At 43.0% G+C, this 15,896-nt stretch overlaps 1 protein-coding gene across 1 annotated transcript in view; it reads left to right on the top strand.

Annotated features, from left to right (window-relative positions):
* Positions 1-15,896, top strand: part of LOC140464659 (syntaxin-binding protein 4) — a 115,768-nt gene that overhangs the window by 66,682 nt on the left and 33,190 nt on the right. The window contains exons 9-16 of the mRNA XM_072560021.1: positions 1,115-1,221; positions 3,982-4,132; positions 5,405-5,477; positions 8,851-8,945; positions 10,093-10,189; positions 12,085-12,212; positions 13,513-13,605; positions 15,561-15,626. Coding sequence (XP_072416122.1) covers positions 1,115-1,221; positions 3,982-4,132; positions 5,405-5,477; positions 8,851-8,945; positions 10,093-10,189; positions 12,085-12,212; positions 13,513-13,605; positions 15,561-15,626 — 810 coding nt within the window. The remainder of the gene's footprint in view (positions 1-1,114; positions 1,222-3,981; positions 4,133-5,404; positions 5,478-8,850; positions 8,946-10,092; positions 10,190-12,084; positions 12,213-13,512; positions 13,606-15,560; positions 15,627-15,896) is intronic.

Raw genomic sequence — 15,896 nt, 5'->3', positions numbered from 1 at the left:
CACATGAGCTTCGGGCCTTGATGAGGAGGATTTTGGCATTAAATTGACTACCTGACTTCTAGACAGATTTTCCCCTCACTGCCCCGGGGAACTGGGTACAGAACCCATCTAGCTGTCAGTGGTGATGTCCACTCATCCATAAGAAACAGGGTGTGAAGGTGAAAATAACCCTCCCAGTCAGGGTGGAGGTGGATCTGCTGAGTTTGGGAGGAGACACATATTTGGTGAAGGGTATTGGTGCCTTTTGCCGCCTCACCATGAGTATCTGTTGATTTTTTTTAGATTTTGTTTAGATTTTCTAGAGTGTGGAAACAGGCCCTTCGGCCCAACAAGTCCACACTGACCCTCTGAAGAGCAACCCACCCAGACTCATTCCCCAACATTTACCCCTGACTAATGCACCTAGCACTATGGGCAATTGAGCATAGCCAATTTACCTAACCTGCACATCTTTAGAGTGTGGGAAGAAACCCACGCAGACAGAGGGAGAATGTGCAAACTCCACACAGACAGTTGCATTGAGCATGGCTCATGTCTGTTTCTCCAAAAGTAGATATTTGGATCATTCCACAGCAGTGGCTTTTCCTACCTTGATAAGCACAAACTAAGATCTCCACAAATGTACATTTTAAAAGTCATACATTACATTGGAAAGCTGTGGAGTTCCTGCAGAAACATCGGGTTAACCTTGTTTATTGTTCATTCATGGGATGAGGGTGTCGCTGGCTGGGCCAGCATTTATTGCCCATCCCGAATTGCCCAGAGGGCAGGTAAGAGTCAACCACACTGCTGTGGTTCTGGAGTCACATGACCAGAAAAGGATGGCAGTTTCCTTCCCTGAGGACATAAGTGAAGCAAGTGGGCTTTTCCTGACAGTTGATTCACGATCATCATTAGACTCTTAATTCCAGATTTTCATTGGATTCACATTCCACCATCTACCATGGTAGGAATCAAACCCTGAACACTACCTGGATCTCTGGATAAACAGCCCAGTTGATAATACCACAAGGCCATCACCTCCTATTGTTGAAATGCTGTATATTCTTGTCTAAGTAATGAATGACCACTGCCTGCTCCATCTCTCAATGAATTTTCTTGCAATTGTTTGAAGGATGGTCGACTCCGTCCAGGTGACCAGTTGGTCGCTATTAACAAGAAGTCTCTGATTGGAGTGACGTATGAGGAAGCTAGGAGCATCCTCAATAAAATGGCGATCGCGTAAGTAATTATTTCACACACTGTGTGTGAGCTCTGTGCCTCAGGGATATCACTGTCGCCCCTGAGTCAGATGTTGGTGGGTCCTCCTAGTTCTAAGCTTGAACACACAGTTTACCAGCTCAGTGCCAGCCTCATGCTGTCAGGGGTGTAATCTCTCAGAGCAGACGGTCTCCTAGAGCAGTTGTCAGCTCTACACTACAGAATTAGAATTAGAATCCCCAGTTTGGAAATAGGCCCTTTGGTCCAGCAAGTCTACACCAACTCTCTGAAGCGTAACCCACCCAGACCCATTTCCCTATTACTCTAACCAAAAGAGAAAATGCTGGAAAATCTCAGCAGGTCTGGCAGCATCTGTAAGGAGAGAAAAGAGCTGACGTTTTGAGTCTAACTGACCCTTTGTCAAAGCTAAAAAAAGGGGAGAAATAGGGAGGTATTTATACTAGGCTGAGAGAAGGTGAGTCATGGCTCCAGAAGCAAAGGTAGCAATAAAACTGTATTACCCTACATTTATCCCTAACTAATGTACCTAACCTACACATCCCTGAACACTATGGACAATTTGCCCTGGCCAATTCACCTAACCTGCACATCTTTGGATTGTGGGAGCAAACCCACGCAGACATGAGGAAAATGTGCAAACTCCACACAGACAGTCGTCCAAGGCTGGAATTGAACCTGGGTCCCTGGCGCTGTGAGGCAGCAGTGTGACCACTGAGCCACCGTACCGCCCCACTCTTGGGTGGATGTTCAAAAAATCATTTTGGAGAGGTCTGGATGAGGTTTCCCAATATCCTGACTGACGTTTATCAGCCAGGAAACTCTGAAAATGATGTACTCATTTGTTCAAAACAAGCACACTGGAGAAACTCAGCAGGTCTGGCAGCATCTGTGGAGAGAGAAACAGAGTCAATGTGATGAGTCATGAAGGGAGGAGAGTCATACCGGACTGAAGACCTTCCCTTTGTGCTCTCTCTCCACGGATGCTGCCAAACCTGCCGAGTTTCTCCATCACTCCCTGTGCTTGTTTCAGATTTTCTGTAGTATATCTAAATCTAATCTAATCTAACCTTCAAAGTTTTTCACTGTACCTCGGTACACGTGACAATAAATTCAATTCAATTATTCAAGTGGAGAGGTTTAGGGAGGGAATTACAGAGCTTAGCACATGGGCATAGCCAATAACTGCAGAGCAATTGAAATCAGGGATGCAGAAGATACCAGAATTGGAGGAGGCCTGAGATCCCGGAAAGTGTAGGAGGTTGGAGCTGCGGAGTCTGAACCCATAGAGGGAATTGAAAACGAGGAGGAAGTTCTATCAATTGAAATCTTCTTACAGCGGCACCTAACCAGGTCAGCAAGCACCTGCCATTGAATATTTTTAAACACAGCAGTCACATGACAGCAGGTTATAGTCCAATAAGTTTATTTGAAATCACAAGTTTTGGAGCGCGGCTCCTTCATCAGGTGAAGGCTTCATCTAATGAAGGAGCAATGCTCTGAAAGCTTGTGATTTCAAATAAACCTGTCGGACTATAACCTGCTGTCATGTGACTTCTGACCTTGTCCACCCCGATCCAACACCGGCACCTCCACATCTTGAATATTTTTAGGGCAGACATAGGTATTTCTTGTTAGGCAAGAGTGTTATGGACCAGGCCAGACTCCCTCGAAACATTACAAGAAGGAGGTAACTTTGCTGGTTGTTTTAAGCAGGTGTACAGTGGATATTCCAGGAGGGATGCAGCTGGCCCAATCACTTAGTTTTAAACAAAACAGAATTTATTTTCAAGATTACCAAATGAAACACAAACAAAAGAGAACAGAATACAGAATAAATCAATCTATCCAAAAACCCAACAGATTATCCCAACTTAATGATGCTGTTCCAAATTCCCGCGACAATCCCCATAAACACCCCATGGCACCAAAGGTAAAATTAAACACAGGGTCTTACGGGAGAGATATCAGAGAGAGGGAGGATCAGCATGGACCTGCTTCTTTGGGTCTAGCAGATTCACAGCTTGAACAGTGAACAGTCAGACTGCTAAAAAAACCAAACCAAATCAGACCAGAGTAAAGCTGAGGGAGAATTGGCTGCACCCCTTTCATTGTACAATTTTTTTTAAACTGAAAGTCTTCTGCCTGAAGTAGTATCTGTTAGCTATGATCAAATTGGCACTAAAATCCAGGGGGACAGCAAACACGAGGGGACACAACTCTAAAGTGAGGGGAGATAGGTATAAGACAGATGTCAGAGGTAGTTTTTTTACTCAGAGAGTAGTAAGGGTATGGAATGCTTTGCCTGCAATGGTAGTAGATTCGCCAAGATTAAGTCGTCATTGGACAGGCATATGGACATACATGGAATAGTGTAGGTGGGATGGGCTTCAGATTGGTATGACAGGGCAGCGCAACATTGAGGGCCGAAGGGCCTATACTGCGCTGTAATGTTCTATGTTCTATGTAAACCTAGACTTTTCAGAACCTGTGTCTTTATAACCTCCTGAACAAAATCCAAGGACAACATAACCTTGTTAAAGGAACAGCATGATCACAATGGAATCAAAGATTTTAGGGATTAGATGGGAATAATGGAATTTGAAACTCAAATGGATCAGCCATGAATGACAGAGCTAGTTTGAGGGGCAGAATGGCCTTCCATTTTGTATGTAAGTGAATGTGACTTGGTGCAAGTTAGGACACAGGTAGGAGAGCATTGAATGAGCTTAAGTTTTTACAATTTTTATAATTTATTTAAAGGAATGAAGGAACCATAACAATTGCCTTTTTACCAGGCAAAGGGTCTTCACATTCTGCTGCCTCATTACACGATGGGGATAACTCAATGCAGAAAAGCACTGGAAATGGCTATAGTTCTTGTAGGATGAAGGTTCATGTGAGAACACCGAAGGTCAGTATAAATGTATTCTTTTATATTGAATTACCCAGCAATGATCAAACAATTACACTGGATGTATATCATCCACATGGGGAGACAGGCCGCCTACTTGCGGAACGTTTCAGAGAACACCTCTGGGACACCCGGACCAACCAACCCAACCACCCCGTAGCCCAACACTTCAACTCCCCCTCCCACTCCACCAAGGACATGCAGCTCCTTGGACTCCTCCATCGCCAGACCATGGCAACACGACGGTTGGAGGAAGAGCGCCTCATCTTCCGCCTGGGAACCCTCCAACCACAAGGGATGAACTCAGATTTCTCCAGTTTCCTCATTTCCCCTCCCCCCACCTTGTCCCAGTCAAATCCCTCGAACTCAGCACCGCCTTCCTAACCTGCAATCTTCTTCCTGACCTCTCCGCCCCCACCCCACTCCGGCCTATCACCCTCACCTTGACCTCCCTCCACCTATCGCATTCCCAACCCCCCTCCCCCAAGTCCCTCCTCCCTACCTTTTATCTTAGCCTGCTGGACACACTTTCCTCATTCCTGAAGAAGGGCTGATGCCCGAAACGTCGATTCTCCTGCTCCTTGGATGCTGCCTGACCTGCTGCGCTTTTCCAGCAACACATTTTCAACATCCACATGAATACTCATCTTAATGTCTCTCTCCTCATTCCTCTCCTCAATAGTTTACCGTTCCTTCAACTACCGTCTAGTCTCACTGTCACTGTTCTCACTCCTGTGCCAGGAGGCTGGGGGGAGGGTGTTCATTCCGGACACTTGGACCCACGATCCATGGAGTGCTACATTGTCATAGGCGCTGCCTTTCAGATGTGACGTTAAACCAACGGTTAGCCCTTGCGTTGAGTGGATGTTAAAGGGCACCTCTACTATTTCAAAGAAGATTGGCAGGAGAGAGGGGAGCACACTGTGCTGTCTCCAGATCCCTGCTCAATAGTTATCCCTCAACAAAGACTTAAATGCAGATTTACTGTGATATCATTATATTGTGGGAACTTGCTGTGCATGAATTCCCTGTGCACAAGGGTAGTCTTTCTACCTTTCAACCAAAACGAATGGCTTTTGAGGAAAAGAGGGTGAAAATTTGAGGAAGATAGATATATTATCTGGATCGATATGACTAGCTAGTTCTGGGACATATAAATCTGTTACATTGCTGACTTACCAGCGATGTACCCTAATCCAACAGCATTAATTACCTGTACAATGTATTATAAAACGTCTCTGCTAATGATGCACCTTATCTTTTTCTCAACAGCCCCAACTTGAAGACCACTGTCCAGTGCCTTTCCAGTCACCTGACCTTTGCCCACTACAACTAGCTGCCTCAGGTATCTAATCTCAGTGGGGTGACAGACAAAGTTTTCCACCTACTGAGATGTTGTAACTTGCATAGTTTTGGAATCAAATAATGATATAAATACAGTCATATATCAAAGAATATCTCCTCCTCAAGCCCTTCCTCACATGCCCACACCCAACATGTGGTTAAATTACTTTAGTTACTGCCTGATTCAACTTGCAAGTTTACCTTGAGAGAATCCTGGACTAGAACTCCCAAGTCTTTTTGCACTTCAGACTTCTGAATTTTCTCCCTGTTTAGAAAATAGCCCATGCTTCTATTCTTTCCCATGTTGTACTGCATCTACCATTCCTTTTCTAAGCTGTTGGAATCCTTCTGCAGCCTCCCCACCTCTTCAATACTATCTGTCCCTTTACCTATCTTTGTATCTATGGCCACACAGCAAAGGATCAATGTTAACAGAACCCACCAACAGAAAACAGCTGGATAAGGTCATTAAAGAGCAGTAAGTTAGTCATTTGCCCAAAACACAACCGTTATTAGAGACCAACCAATTTAAAAAGAAATTTGAGTTCCCTGTGACCGACGTAAAAGATTACTTTCCAAGATTTCAATTTTACAATTTACACTGCAACAAACAAAGGGCAACATTTCTCAGTGATATGTTTGTAAGCAGCTTATATTTGTAAATTACAGAACAAACCGTTCCCTGTTTAGCATTTAAAACCAGCACTAACCTTCTGCTCCACAGTTAGACTTTACATTATCCCTCTGATAGACATTCAGTTCTTCTGAGAGAAAGTGAGGACTGCAGATGCTGGAGAGTCAGAGTCAAGAGTGTGGTGCTGGAAAAGCACAGCAGGTCAGGCAGCATACGAGGAGCAGGAAAATTGATGTTTCGGGCATATGCCCTTCATCAGGTAAGGGCACTTGATGAAGGGCTCTTGCCCGAAACGTCGACTCTCCTGCTCCTCGGATGCTGCCTGACCTGCTGTGTTTTTCCAGTGCCACACTCTCAATTCAGTTCTTCTGGGTTCAGTCATAGAGTCGTAGAGATGTACAGCACGGAAACAGACCCTTTGGTCCAACTTGTCCTTGCCAACCAGATATCCCAACCTAATCTAGTCCCATTTGCCAGCACCCGACCCATATCCCTCCAAACCCTTCCTATTTATATACCCATCCAGATGCCTTTTAAATGCTGTAATTATACCAGCCTCCACCACTTCCTCTGGCAGCTCATTCCATACACGTACCACCCTCTGTGTGAAAACGTTGGCCCTTCGATCCCTTTCATATCTTTCCCCTCTTACCCAAAAAGTATGCCCTCTAGTTCTGGACTCCCCCATCCCAGGGAAAAGACCTTGTCTATTCACCCTATCCATGTCCCTCATGATTTTATAAACCTCTATAAGATCACTCCTCAGCCTCCGACACTCCAGGGAAAACAGCCCTAGCCTATGCAACCTCTCCCTATAGCTCAAATCCTCCAACCCCGGCAACATCCTTGTAAATCTTTTCTGAATCCTTTCAAGTTTTACAACATCCTTCCGATAGGAAGGAGACCAGAATTGCATGCAATATTCCAAAAGTGGCTGAACCAATGTCCTGTACAGCCACAACATGACCTCCCAACACCAATACTCCATGCTCTGACCAATAAAGGAAAGCATACCAAACACCTGCTTCACTATCCTATCTATCTGTGACTACTTTCAAGGAACTATGAACCTGCACTCCAAAGTCTCTTTGTTCAACAACATTCCCCAATCCTTGAAGACACTTGGTTCCCAGGGGTTTCCTTCTGTTACTTTCCTTTCCCAACCTGGCAACATCTGACCTCAGAGCTGTCTATCATAGTGAGAGTTTACCTGACAATATTTCCTCACTCAAACTAAGCACATCTCCCATTTTAACTCTTCATGAAATGGGTCTTTTCAAACCAAATACAAGCTCATACACACCTTCTTGTGTAGTGTAGAGTTTTCCTGTCTCTCTCTGTTCTCTGTCTGTCACAGATCTGAGCAGACTGCCCTGTGAAATTCAGGTTATCTTTCAGGAGAACCTTGTTATATGATTCTGCAATAGCTTCCTTTGCTCTTGAAGCCCACCTTCAAAGAAACATGAATCGTATGGACTTTATATTCCAATGGAAATGCTGTTTTGCTGTCCTTAAGCTCCCAATGTGGTATTAAGTGGAGAGTTTAGCTTAACTTCATTGCATAATACAATTGTTTCAGGTACACACCTGATAGCAAAGGGCTGGGTTACACGTATAATAGAGATTAGTGGTGCTGAATGGAAAATAAAAGTTGAATCCAGGCCCAACTTTGTGACAAACAAACAACATAAAAACAGGTCTTATCTTCCAATATCCAAATCATTCAGTTGGAAATATTGTGTGCCAAACTCTTCAATGATTCAACAAAGTGTGCTTGGATATATGTGTCTGAGTAAGAACTTTAAGACAAAAGAAAAGATACAGGATTTCATTCAGGGCCTCACATTGAAGTGGTTTCAGGATACACAAAAAGAGTTCAAATAAGGATGGTTTGGACTTAGGCGACATTAGTGTGCCCCAGAAACCTGGGTCATAAAGTTTTAGAGATGTACAACACAGAAACAGACCCAAATATTCTAACCTAAACTAATCCCATTTTCCAGCACTTGGCCCATATCCCTCTAAACCCTTCTTATTCATATACCCATCCAGATGCCTTTGAAATGTTCTAATTGTATCAGCCTCCAACACTTCCTCTGGCAGCTCGTTCCATACCCTCACCACCTTTTGCAATAAAAAAAGTGCTCCTGGGTAACTTTGTATTTACAGTTTATATTTTTAAAATTTAATCAAGAGACAAAGCTCGATAAAACATTTAATCAAGAAGGAACCCACTCTACTCACGACTGTAGCTTTGGACTTTAATGTTCTGAAATTCCCAGGCCTGATAGGGAACTGCACACACGTGTTAACATATCAGTAGATCACGTGATTGTTTGGCACCACAGGTCAAACTGGGTATTGTAAACTGGAGAATTTACCTGTTGATTTTTTTTGCGAAGCTGTTTATTGAGAACACGAGATTCTGTATACCAAGAGGTTGTCCAAAGTATACAGCTGAAGGTAAACCACCTTCTGATTGCGTATGGGTGCTTCATCCAGTTTTGAGGAAGCATTGTGCTTTTTTAAGGGACATCAACTACTTGTTAGGCTGATGTGAGAGAGAGAACTGGATGTATCTGCATCCACCAAGACTCTATTGCTTCTGACCTTGAAGCTAGATTTAAGTAGAATCCAGAATAATCTGAAATCCCACCAGAGTTTAAGAGTTTAACACTCTTAACATCCCACAAGACATTGACTTTGACACAGGCCATCATGCACTATTCCTTTTCTACAGCTGCCAAACCATCCATTCAGAAAGAAGTGCCCAGTATCAAACGTAAAGTCTCTCTGGACCCTCATGTTCGGTTAAAGGTGGATAAACTCGAGTTGGTAAGTGCTTCTTCCCCAAGTCTCTTTCATTTCATCTTGCTCCTTAATGTTTGAAATTACAGTGAACAAACAAATTTGTAATCGGGGATTCAGGGGAAAAAAGCATGACATTTTCTTGATTGCAGTCAGTTCCGCTATAATGCGGTAGTTCCATTCTCATGCAACGCCATGTTATATTTTTAAAAATCATATAATAGCAGTAACATTAAACTAGTGGGCCAGAATCGCATTATAACCAGTACATGCTTTAAAACTTTGCGCTATAGAAACTGTGTCCCCAATTCATGTTATAGCGAATTCACGTCAATGAAACGTGCATTATAGCAGAACGACCTGTATTTAGACAGAGGTGGTGAAAAACAGGTATTAAAATATATGTGTGAGACAATGGAACAAATATTCAAGGCTTTGAATAAGCAAGTGTAGTAATTGTAACCCATTATTTTTACATACATCATTGAACTAATAATGACTCAGTGGTTAGCACTGCTGCCTCACTGTCCCAGGGACCTGGTTTGATTCCACCCTCAGGTGACTGTCTGGATGGAGTTTGTATGTTCTCCGTGTGTCTGTGTATGTTCCTTCGGGTGCTCCGGTTTCCTCCCACAGTCCAAAGATGTGCAGGTTAGGTGAATTGGCCATGCTAAATTGTTCCAGAGTGTTCAGGGATGTGTAGGTTAGGTACATTAGTCAGGGGTAAATGTAGAGAAATAGGGGAATCGTTGTGGGTGGGTTAGTCTTCAGAGGGTCAATGTGGACTTGTTGGGCCCAATGGCCTGTTTCCATACTGTAGGGATTCTATTCAATAATTCAGAGGAATTTGTTTTCCACAGGCAAGTCGCTAGAATGTAGAACTTGCCACCACATAAAGTCTGCAAGGTGAACCGCATTAAGGATAAGTGCAACCTGGATTTGAGTATACGCTGATAGGGTTAGGTGAAGTAAGGTGACAGAAGCAATAATGTGGAGCTTAAGCAATGACATAGACTGATTGGTTTAAATGATTTATCTGTGCTGAAACTCTATGTACACTTGTACCATATTGCATGCAGTTTATGCTCTGCTTCAGGTTCTGCTAAGTACACATTATCCATAAGATTACTCCCTTGCTGTAATTTTGACTGTTGTGGTCTGGTCTTTGTGGTAGGCACTAAAGTATCTCGGTCTACATGTCACAGAAGAACGAACGAGGAAACTGAGGCACAGTCTCACAAATGACTCACAGGGAACTGTGGCCTTTGGAGGTAATGATGGACTTTGAAATTAAAATGGGTTTTTGGTAGCATTCTCCACTTTTGCACTGCAGTGGGGAGGATGAGGCAGACGGTTCTGTAGCTGTTATCTGTATGGATTGATTAGCATTCCCCTAGTTAACAGCATTGTGTGTGCATCTGATCTTAACCACACAGGCTGCAAAGGTAAGGGAATCCTTCCCTCCTTCTCCTGTGTAATTAAGGAGAGGCAATAAATACCAACCACATCCCAAAAAATTATAAGAAATAATAAGAATTGTGTCTCCACGGCATTAAAGTTTTGCCTCCTGGCCTGCTCAATTGTAGTTTGCTATCTCAAAGTGCAGGAAAGGAGAGTGAGGTAGAGGGAAAGCCATCTTCCCACCTCAAAGGGGCTGAAATCACCTGCAAATGCAATGGTTTAAAATGTACTTGGCCAGATCATGCCCAGAAAGAGGCAAGTCTCCCCTACTCCATGTTAACAGCCTCTAGTTCCAGTCCAATTTCAGCTCTGTGCCCTTACAGCCTTGTCATATTGCAATGAGATAGGTACAGTTTTGAAATATGCATTCCTTTGTATAAATAAACTATGCATCGGGATAGTATTAAACTTACTTTATGATGAGGGAACAAGCTAATCAGTCCTGTCCATGCACATATAGGACCCGTTTCACTCATTGCATGATTGTGACATAACTCCCTCCAGTCCCATATCCTCAATTCTAATCTTATCACACGGCAGTATTAATTTTGCAAAAGTGAAAAATCATTGAAGGATTGAAGGGTATTGGATTGTCTAATTCCCAAATTTATGTAATCCCTTTCCTAGTTTTACAGATTGGAAAATGCCATCAGGAGAGCTCAGAAACTGGATTTTAATCCGTATACCATTAAAGTGAGCAGGACTGTAGCAGTAATCGATAGTTTAAAGTAATTGTGTTTCCTTCACTTTTGCTCCAACACGTACAAAAACTGTGGCTGATGAGCTGGGAGACGTGTGCTTGTAATCTGTGAAGAAATGTTTTAAAAGTGGGTAAAGATTAGCCCCAGTTTGATTTTTTGTCACTAGGCTTCCTGAAATGGGCTGAATATGGGAGAATGGCCCTTACTTCTCAAACATGATTGACCTCTTCCTCACTTTGTTGCCAGCTGATAAACCTGCAAATCCTAGCCCCTATCCACCACACGTAAGTTACTACAAGACCCAACACGTCTTCCCTGTTTCTCTGCTACCCATATTCTGCTGTCTTCCACTACCCCAACCCCAAACACACACATGCAAGCATTCACACAGATGCATACCACAGACACACATACATATAGACATACACATGGATGCATACACACAGACGGACACATATACAGATACATGTGCGTGTGCACACACACAAACCTACACACAAACATGCAAGCACACACACAGACATGCATGCATAATGCATTTACACACGCACACGAATACAGATGTGCACACACAAACATCCAAATACAGACAAGCACAAGCTGACACACAGACACACACAGACATACAAACATGCACATGCACATGTGCACACAAACACACACATGTGCGCATACACACAAACACACAAATAGAGGGAGCATTACATGTGCACATACTCTCGCACACACTCGTGCACACTTTCCCAGGCACACAAACACATGTGTTTACACTGTAAACCAGATGAATTAGGTGATATCAAAGTGGGGGAGAGGAGTAAAACTCTCACTCCAACCCTCTTGTGGTGGGAGGAGCTGAGTCCAGGCCTTGGGGGGGTCTCAGCCACTTACAAGGACAGAGAAGAAGCTGCATTTTCTGACAAGTTTGCAATTTGACTTCTGCTGACGGAGTTGCTGGTTGGTAAAGAAGTATTTGGCTGAGCAATAACATTGAGTGAACTTTGTAGATTTTGTGCAGGCAGCGAGAATAACCTTGCCACAGGAGCTGGAGGATGTTGGCCTCAGTCAAAGCCCCCTGATGTTTTCTCCTCATGAAATTGCAAACCTTCTGGATACAACAGCTTTCCAATCCCCGGTAAGACAGGTACCTTCACCAGTCTAGATGTCAAACTCTGGAAATCCCTCTCAAAACCTTACCTCCACTCTCTCCCCTTTAAAGATGCTGGTTCAAACCTACCTCTTTGACCATATGTTACCACCTGTCCTCATGTCTCCGGTAGCACCTATTACTCGCTTGTGCACTTTGGTATCATTGTAAATCTTATCATTTAATTCAAGGAAAGTTTAAATTCAACACCCACCAAACACAAAAAAAGCTAGAAAACCAAGTTGCAAAGGTAAAAATCACACAACACCAGGTTACAGTCCAAATGCTAGTGTGCTTCCAATTAAACCTGTTAGACTATAACCTGGTGTTGTGTGATTTTTAACTTTCTACATCCCAGTCCAACACCGGCATCTCCAAATCAAGTTGCAAAGGAGATACAAACAGTAACAGAGATATATTGATAGGTTAAGGAAGTGGGCAAAATGCTGGCACCTAGAATATAATGTGAGAAAATGTGAAATGATTCATTTTGGAAGGGAGAACAGAAGAACAATTTAAATGGGGACATAACTGCAGAAAGCTACCAGGAACTTGGGGACACTTGTGCACGAAACACAAAAAGCAGCAGGTAGTCAGGAACAGTAATGGAATGTGGGCCTTTATTTCTATAAGAGTAGGGACGTCTTACTGCAACTGTACAAGGTGCTGGGGAGACCGGATTTGGAGTCCTGTCAGCATGTTTACTCCCCCTTTTTGTTTGATTGAAGATATTGTTTCATTGGAGGCAGTTCAGAGAAGATTCACTCAGATGATCCCTGGAATGGAGGGATAATCTTAGGGACAAAGGCTAAACAGCTTGGAACTCTACTCATTGAAACTTAGAAAAATGAGAGGTGATTTGATTAAAAAATATACAGGGCTTGACATGATAAATGCTGAGAGAATGTTTCCCCTCATAGAGAGTCTGAGACCAGAGGGCACAGTTGCAGAACAAAACAGGCACCAATTTAAGAGGGAGATGAGGAGGCATTTCTTCTCTCAGAGAGTTATGAGTTTTTGGAACTTCTTGCCCCAGGGAGCTGTGAGGGCAGAGTCCTTAAGGTGGAGATAGATATAGTCTTGATCAGTCTGGGAATCAAGGGTTACAGGGAAAGGGTAGGACAGTGGACGTGAGGAATGTCAGATCAGCCATGATCCTATTGAAAGGCCTACTCTTATTTCTTACAGTCTTCCGGTCACCAGGGATGGCGGGCCAGAGCTTAATTCTTGAACTTTGGAATAAGACAATTTTTTTTACAGTTTTCCTCCTTTGTTCTCTAAATTTTAGATCTTTAGTTCCAATACCTTCCACGACTCTGAGAACATAGACCACCTACAGTCAGAAGTAACTGAATTACGTCAGGAGATTAAGAAATTGAAGGTGAGGTCTATTTTGCAGAGGATGTGGTATGATGATATTTAATATCCTGTTGTTAAACTGTTTGACTTCAGCAAGCATGATTAGTTTGGTAAAAGGTCTTGCATTAGTTATGACTCTTAATATTGTGTTTGAATGCTACGTTTATCTCACTGACTGATTTTCGTCAGTACATAAAAGTGTGTAAAAGTGTGTCCCTGCATACCATGAACTTATTCATGTTCATAAGAGGGCGATAATGTTTATGATAAACACAGAAGGCTGTCGATGACTGATTACTCAGAAAATCTTACAGTCAGTCTATATTAAGAAGGGATTATTGTTACATGATTCAGACAATGTTAATCAGCATAATAATCTGATCACAATTGTGATCAATTGTGGTTGTCTGATTCAAATCTGTATTAAAAGGGATCTACAATCGCAGTGTCATGGAGATGGATAATCTGTAATGTTTGCATGGCATTGATAGCTATTTGCTATTTTACTTTTCCCGTGGCATTACCATTTATTGAAATTTCTTTGCAGCCCCCTTCTTACATCATAGTATTTGTCCTTCCTCTTTATGAACTGTTGCAGACCCACTCTTAATCCCCCTCCCACTGCCTCACTAGGAAGATTGTGACGTCAGTATTTGAGCAGATGATTAACTTATTCCTTTTTAACTGCTCAGTCTGGCTGGTCTCTACTGGGTGAGGGTGGTTTAAAATCAATCCTCTCATGCTGTTCAATGCCACTGGACTAGTAATCCAGAGGCCTAGGTTCATGGTCTGGGGCAGTTCAGTGGCTCAGTGGTTAGCACTGCTGCCTCATAGCACCAGGGACCCAGGTTCGATTCCAGCCTTGGGTGACTGTCTGTGTGGAGTTTGCACATTCTCCCTGTGTCTGCGGGTTTCCTCCGGGTGCTCTGGTTTCCTCCCACAGTCGAATAATATGCAGGTTAGGTGGATTGGCCAAACTAAACTGTCCAGGGGATGTGCAGGCTAGGTGGGTTAATCATGGGAAAATCCTGCAGTATAGGATGGGTCTCAGTGGGATGGTCTTTGGACAGTCTGTATGGGTTAAATGGCCTGCTTCCTCACTGTAGGAATTCTATGACACATGCGTTCAAATCCCACCATGGTTACTGGTGGATTTTAAATCTAATTCAGGAAGTTTGGAATTACAAAATTTAAAACGGAGACCATGAAACAATTTAAATAATGTAAGAATTTGCCTTTCATGATCAATAGACCATTTCACAACGATGAGATTTTGAACTCATTCTGGGGAAATACATCAACTAATTGGATACAGCGAAATCTTCCAGAGAGCCATGAGTTAAATACCCAGATTATCCACTTTAATCTACTTTATGAGAGATAACAAGTGACTGGGAACGGAAGGCTTGAGTTACATAGGGAGGCCGGATAGGCTGGGACAGTTTTCACTGGACCATACGAGGTAGAGGGGTGGCCTTATGAAGATTTATAAAATCATGAGGGACATAGATAAGCTGAAGGGCAGGTGTATTTTCCCTAGAGTGGGGGTATTTCTAGACTCGGGGGGGCATATTTTTAAGGTGAAAGGAGAAAGTTTTTAAAAAAGACTTGAGGGGCAACATTTTTACACAGAGAGTGGAAGTAGTGGATATGGTTACAGTTGCAACGTTTAAAAGACATTTAGATAAATACATAAGTAAGAAATGCTTGGAGGGATAAGTGTAGGCAGGTGGGGTTTGTTTAGTTTGGGATAATGATGGGTATGGACAGGTTGGACCAAAGGTTCTGTTTCCATGCTGTGTGACCCAATGACCAGGATGCAGGGAAAACCCCTGTTCTCCTTCTCCCCGTGTCACAGGTTCTGTTACATACAGCTCAGGAGCTTAAACCTGTTCATTCATCCATCAGTAGATAGTTCAATATCTGGAGCAACAATTCAGGACCTCTGACCCTTAAAGTCCTTTCTTGCAATCACAGGCTGTTATCAGAGAGATGGAAAAGGACAAGAAAGCGCTGGAAGAGGATCTGCAACAGATCAATCAGGTCAGTGTGGCCTCCTGCTGGGACAATGCAACATTAAGCATTGAATTGATTTGAATTGAATTGAATTGAATTGAATTTATTGTAACATGTACCGAGGCACAGTGAAAAGCTTTGTCTTGTGAGCAATACAGGCAGGTCACAGAGTTAAGTAGCACAGATAGTAAATAATAGGTAAACATCGGCAAAAACAAAAACACAGATACAGACGAATGTTAAGAGTTTGAGAGTCCATTCATCATTCTAACAACAGTAGGGTAGAAACTGTTTCGA

This window comes from Chiloscyllium punctatum, chromosome 40 (assembly GCF_047496795.1).
Source record: "Chiloscyllium punctatum isolate Juve2018m chromosome 40, sChiPun1.3, whole genome shotgun sequence".
NCBI classification, from domain to species: domain Eukaryota; kingdom Metazoa; phylum Chordata; class Chondrichthyes; order Orectolobiformes; family Hemiscylliidae; genus Chiloscyllium; species Chiloscyllium punctatum.
Note: the sequence above shows the minus strand (reverse complement) of the source record. Positions and strands in the feature narration are given on the sequence as shown.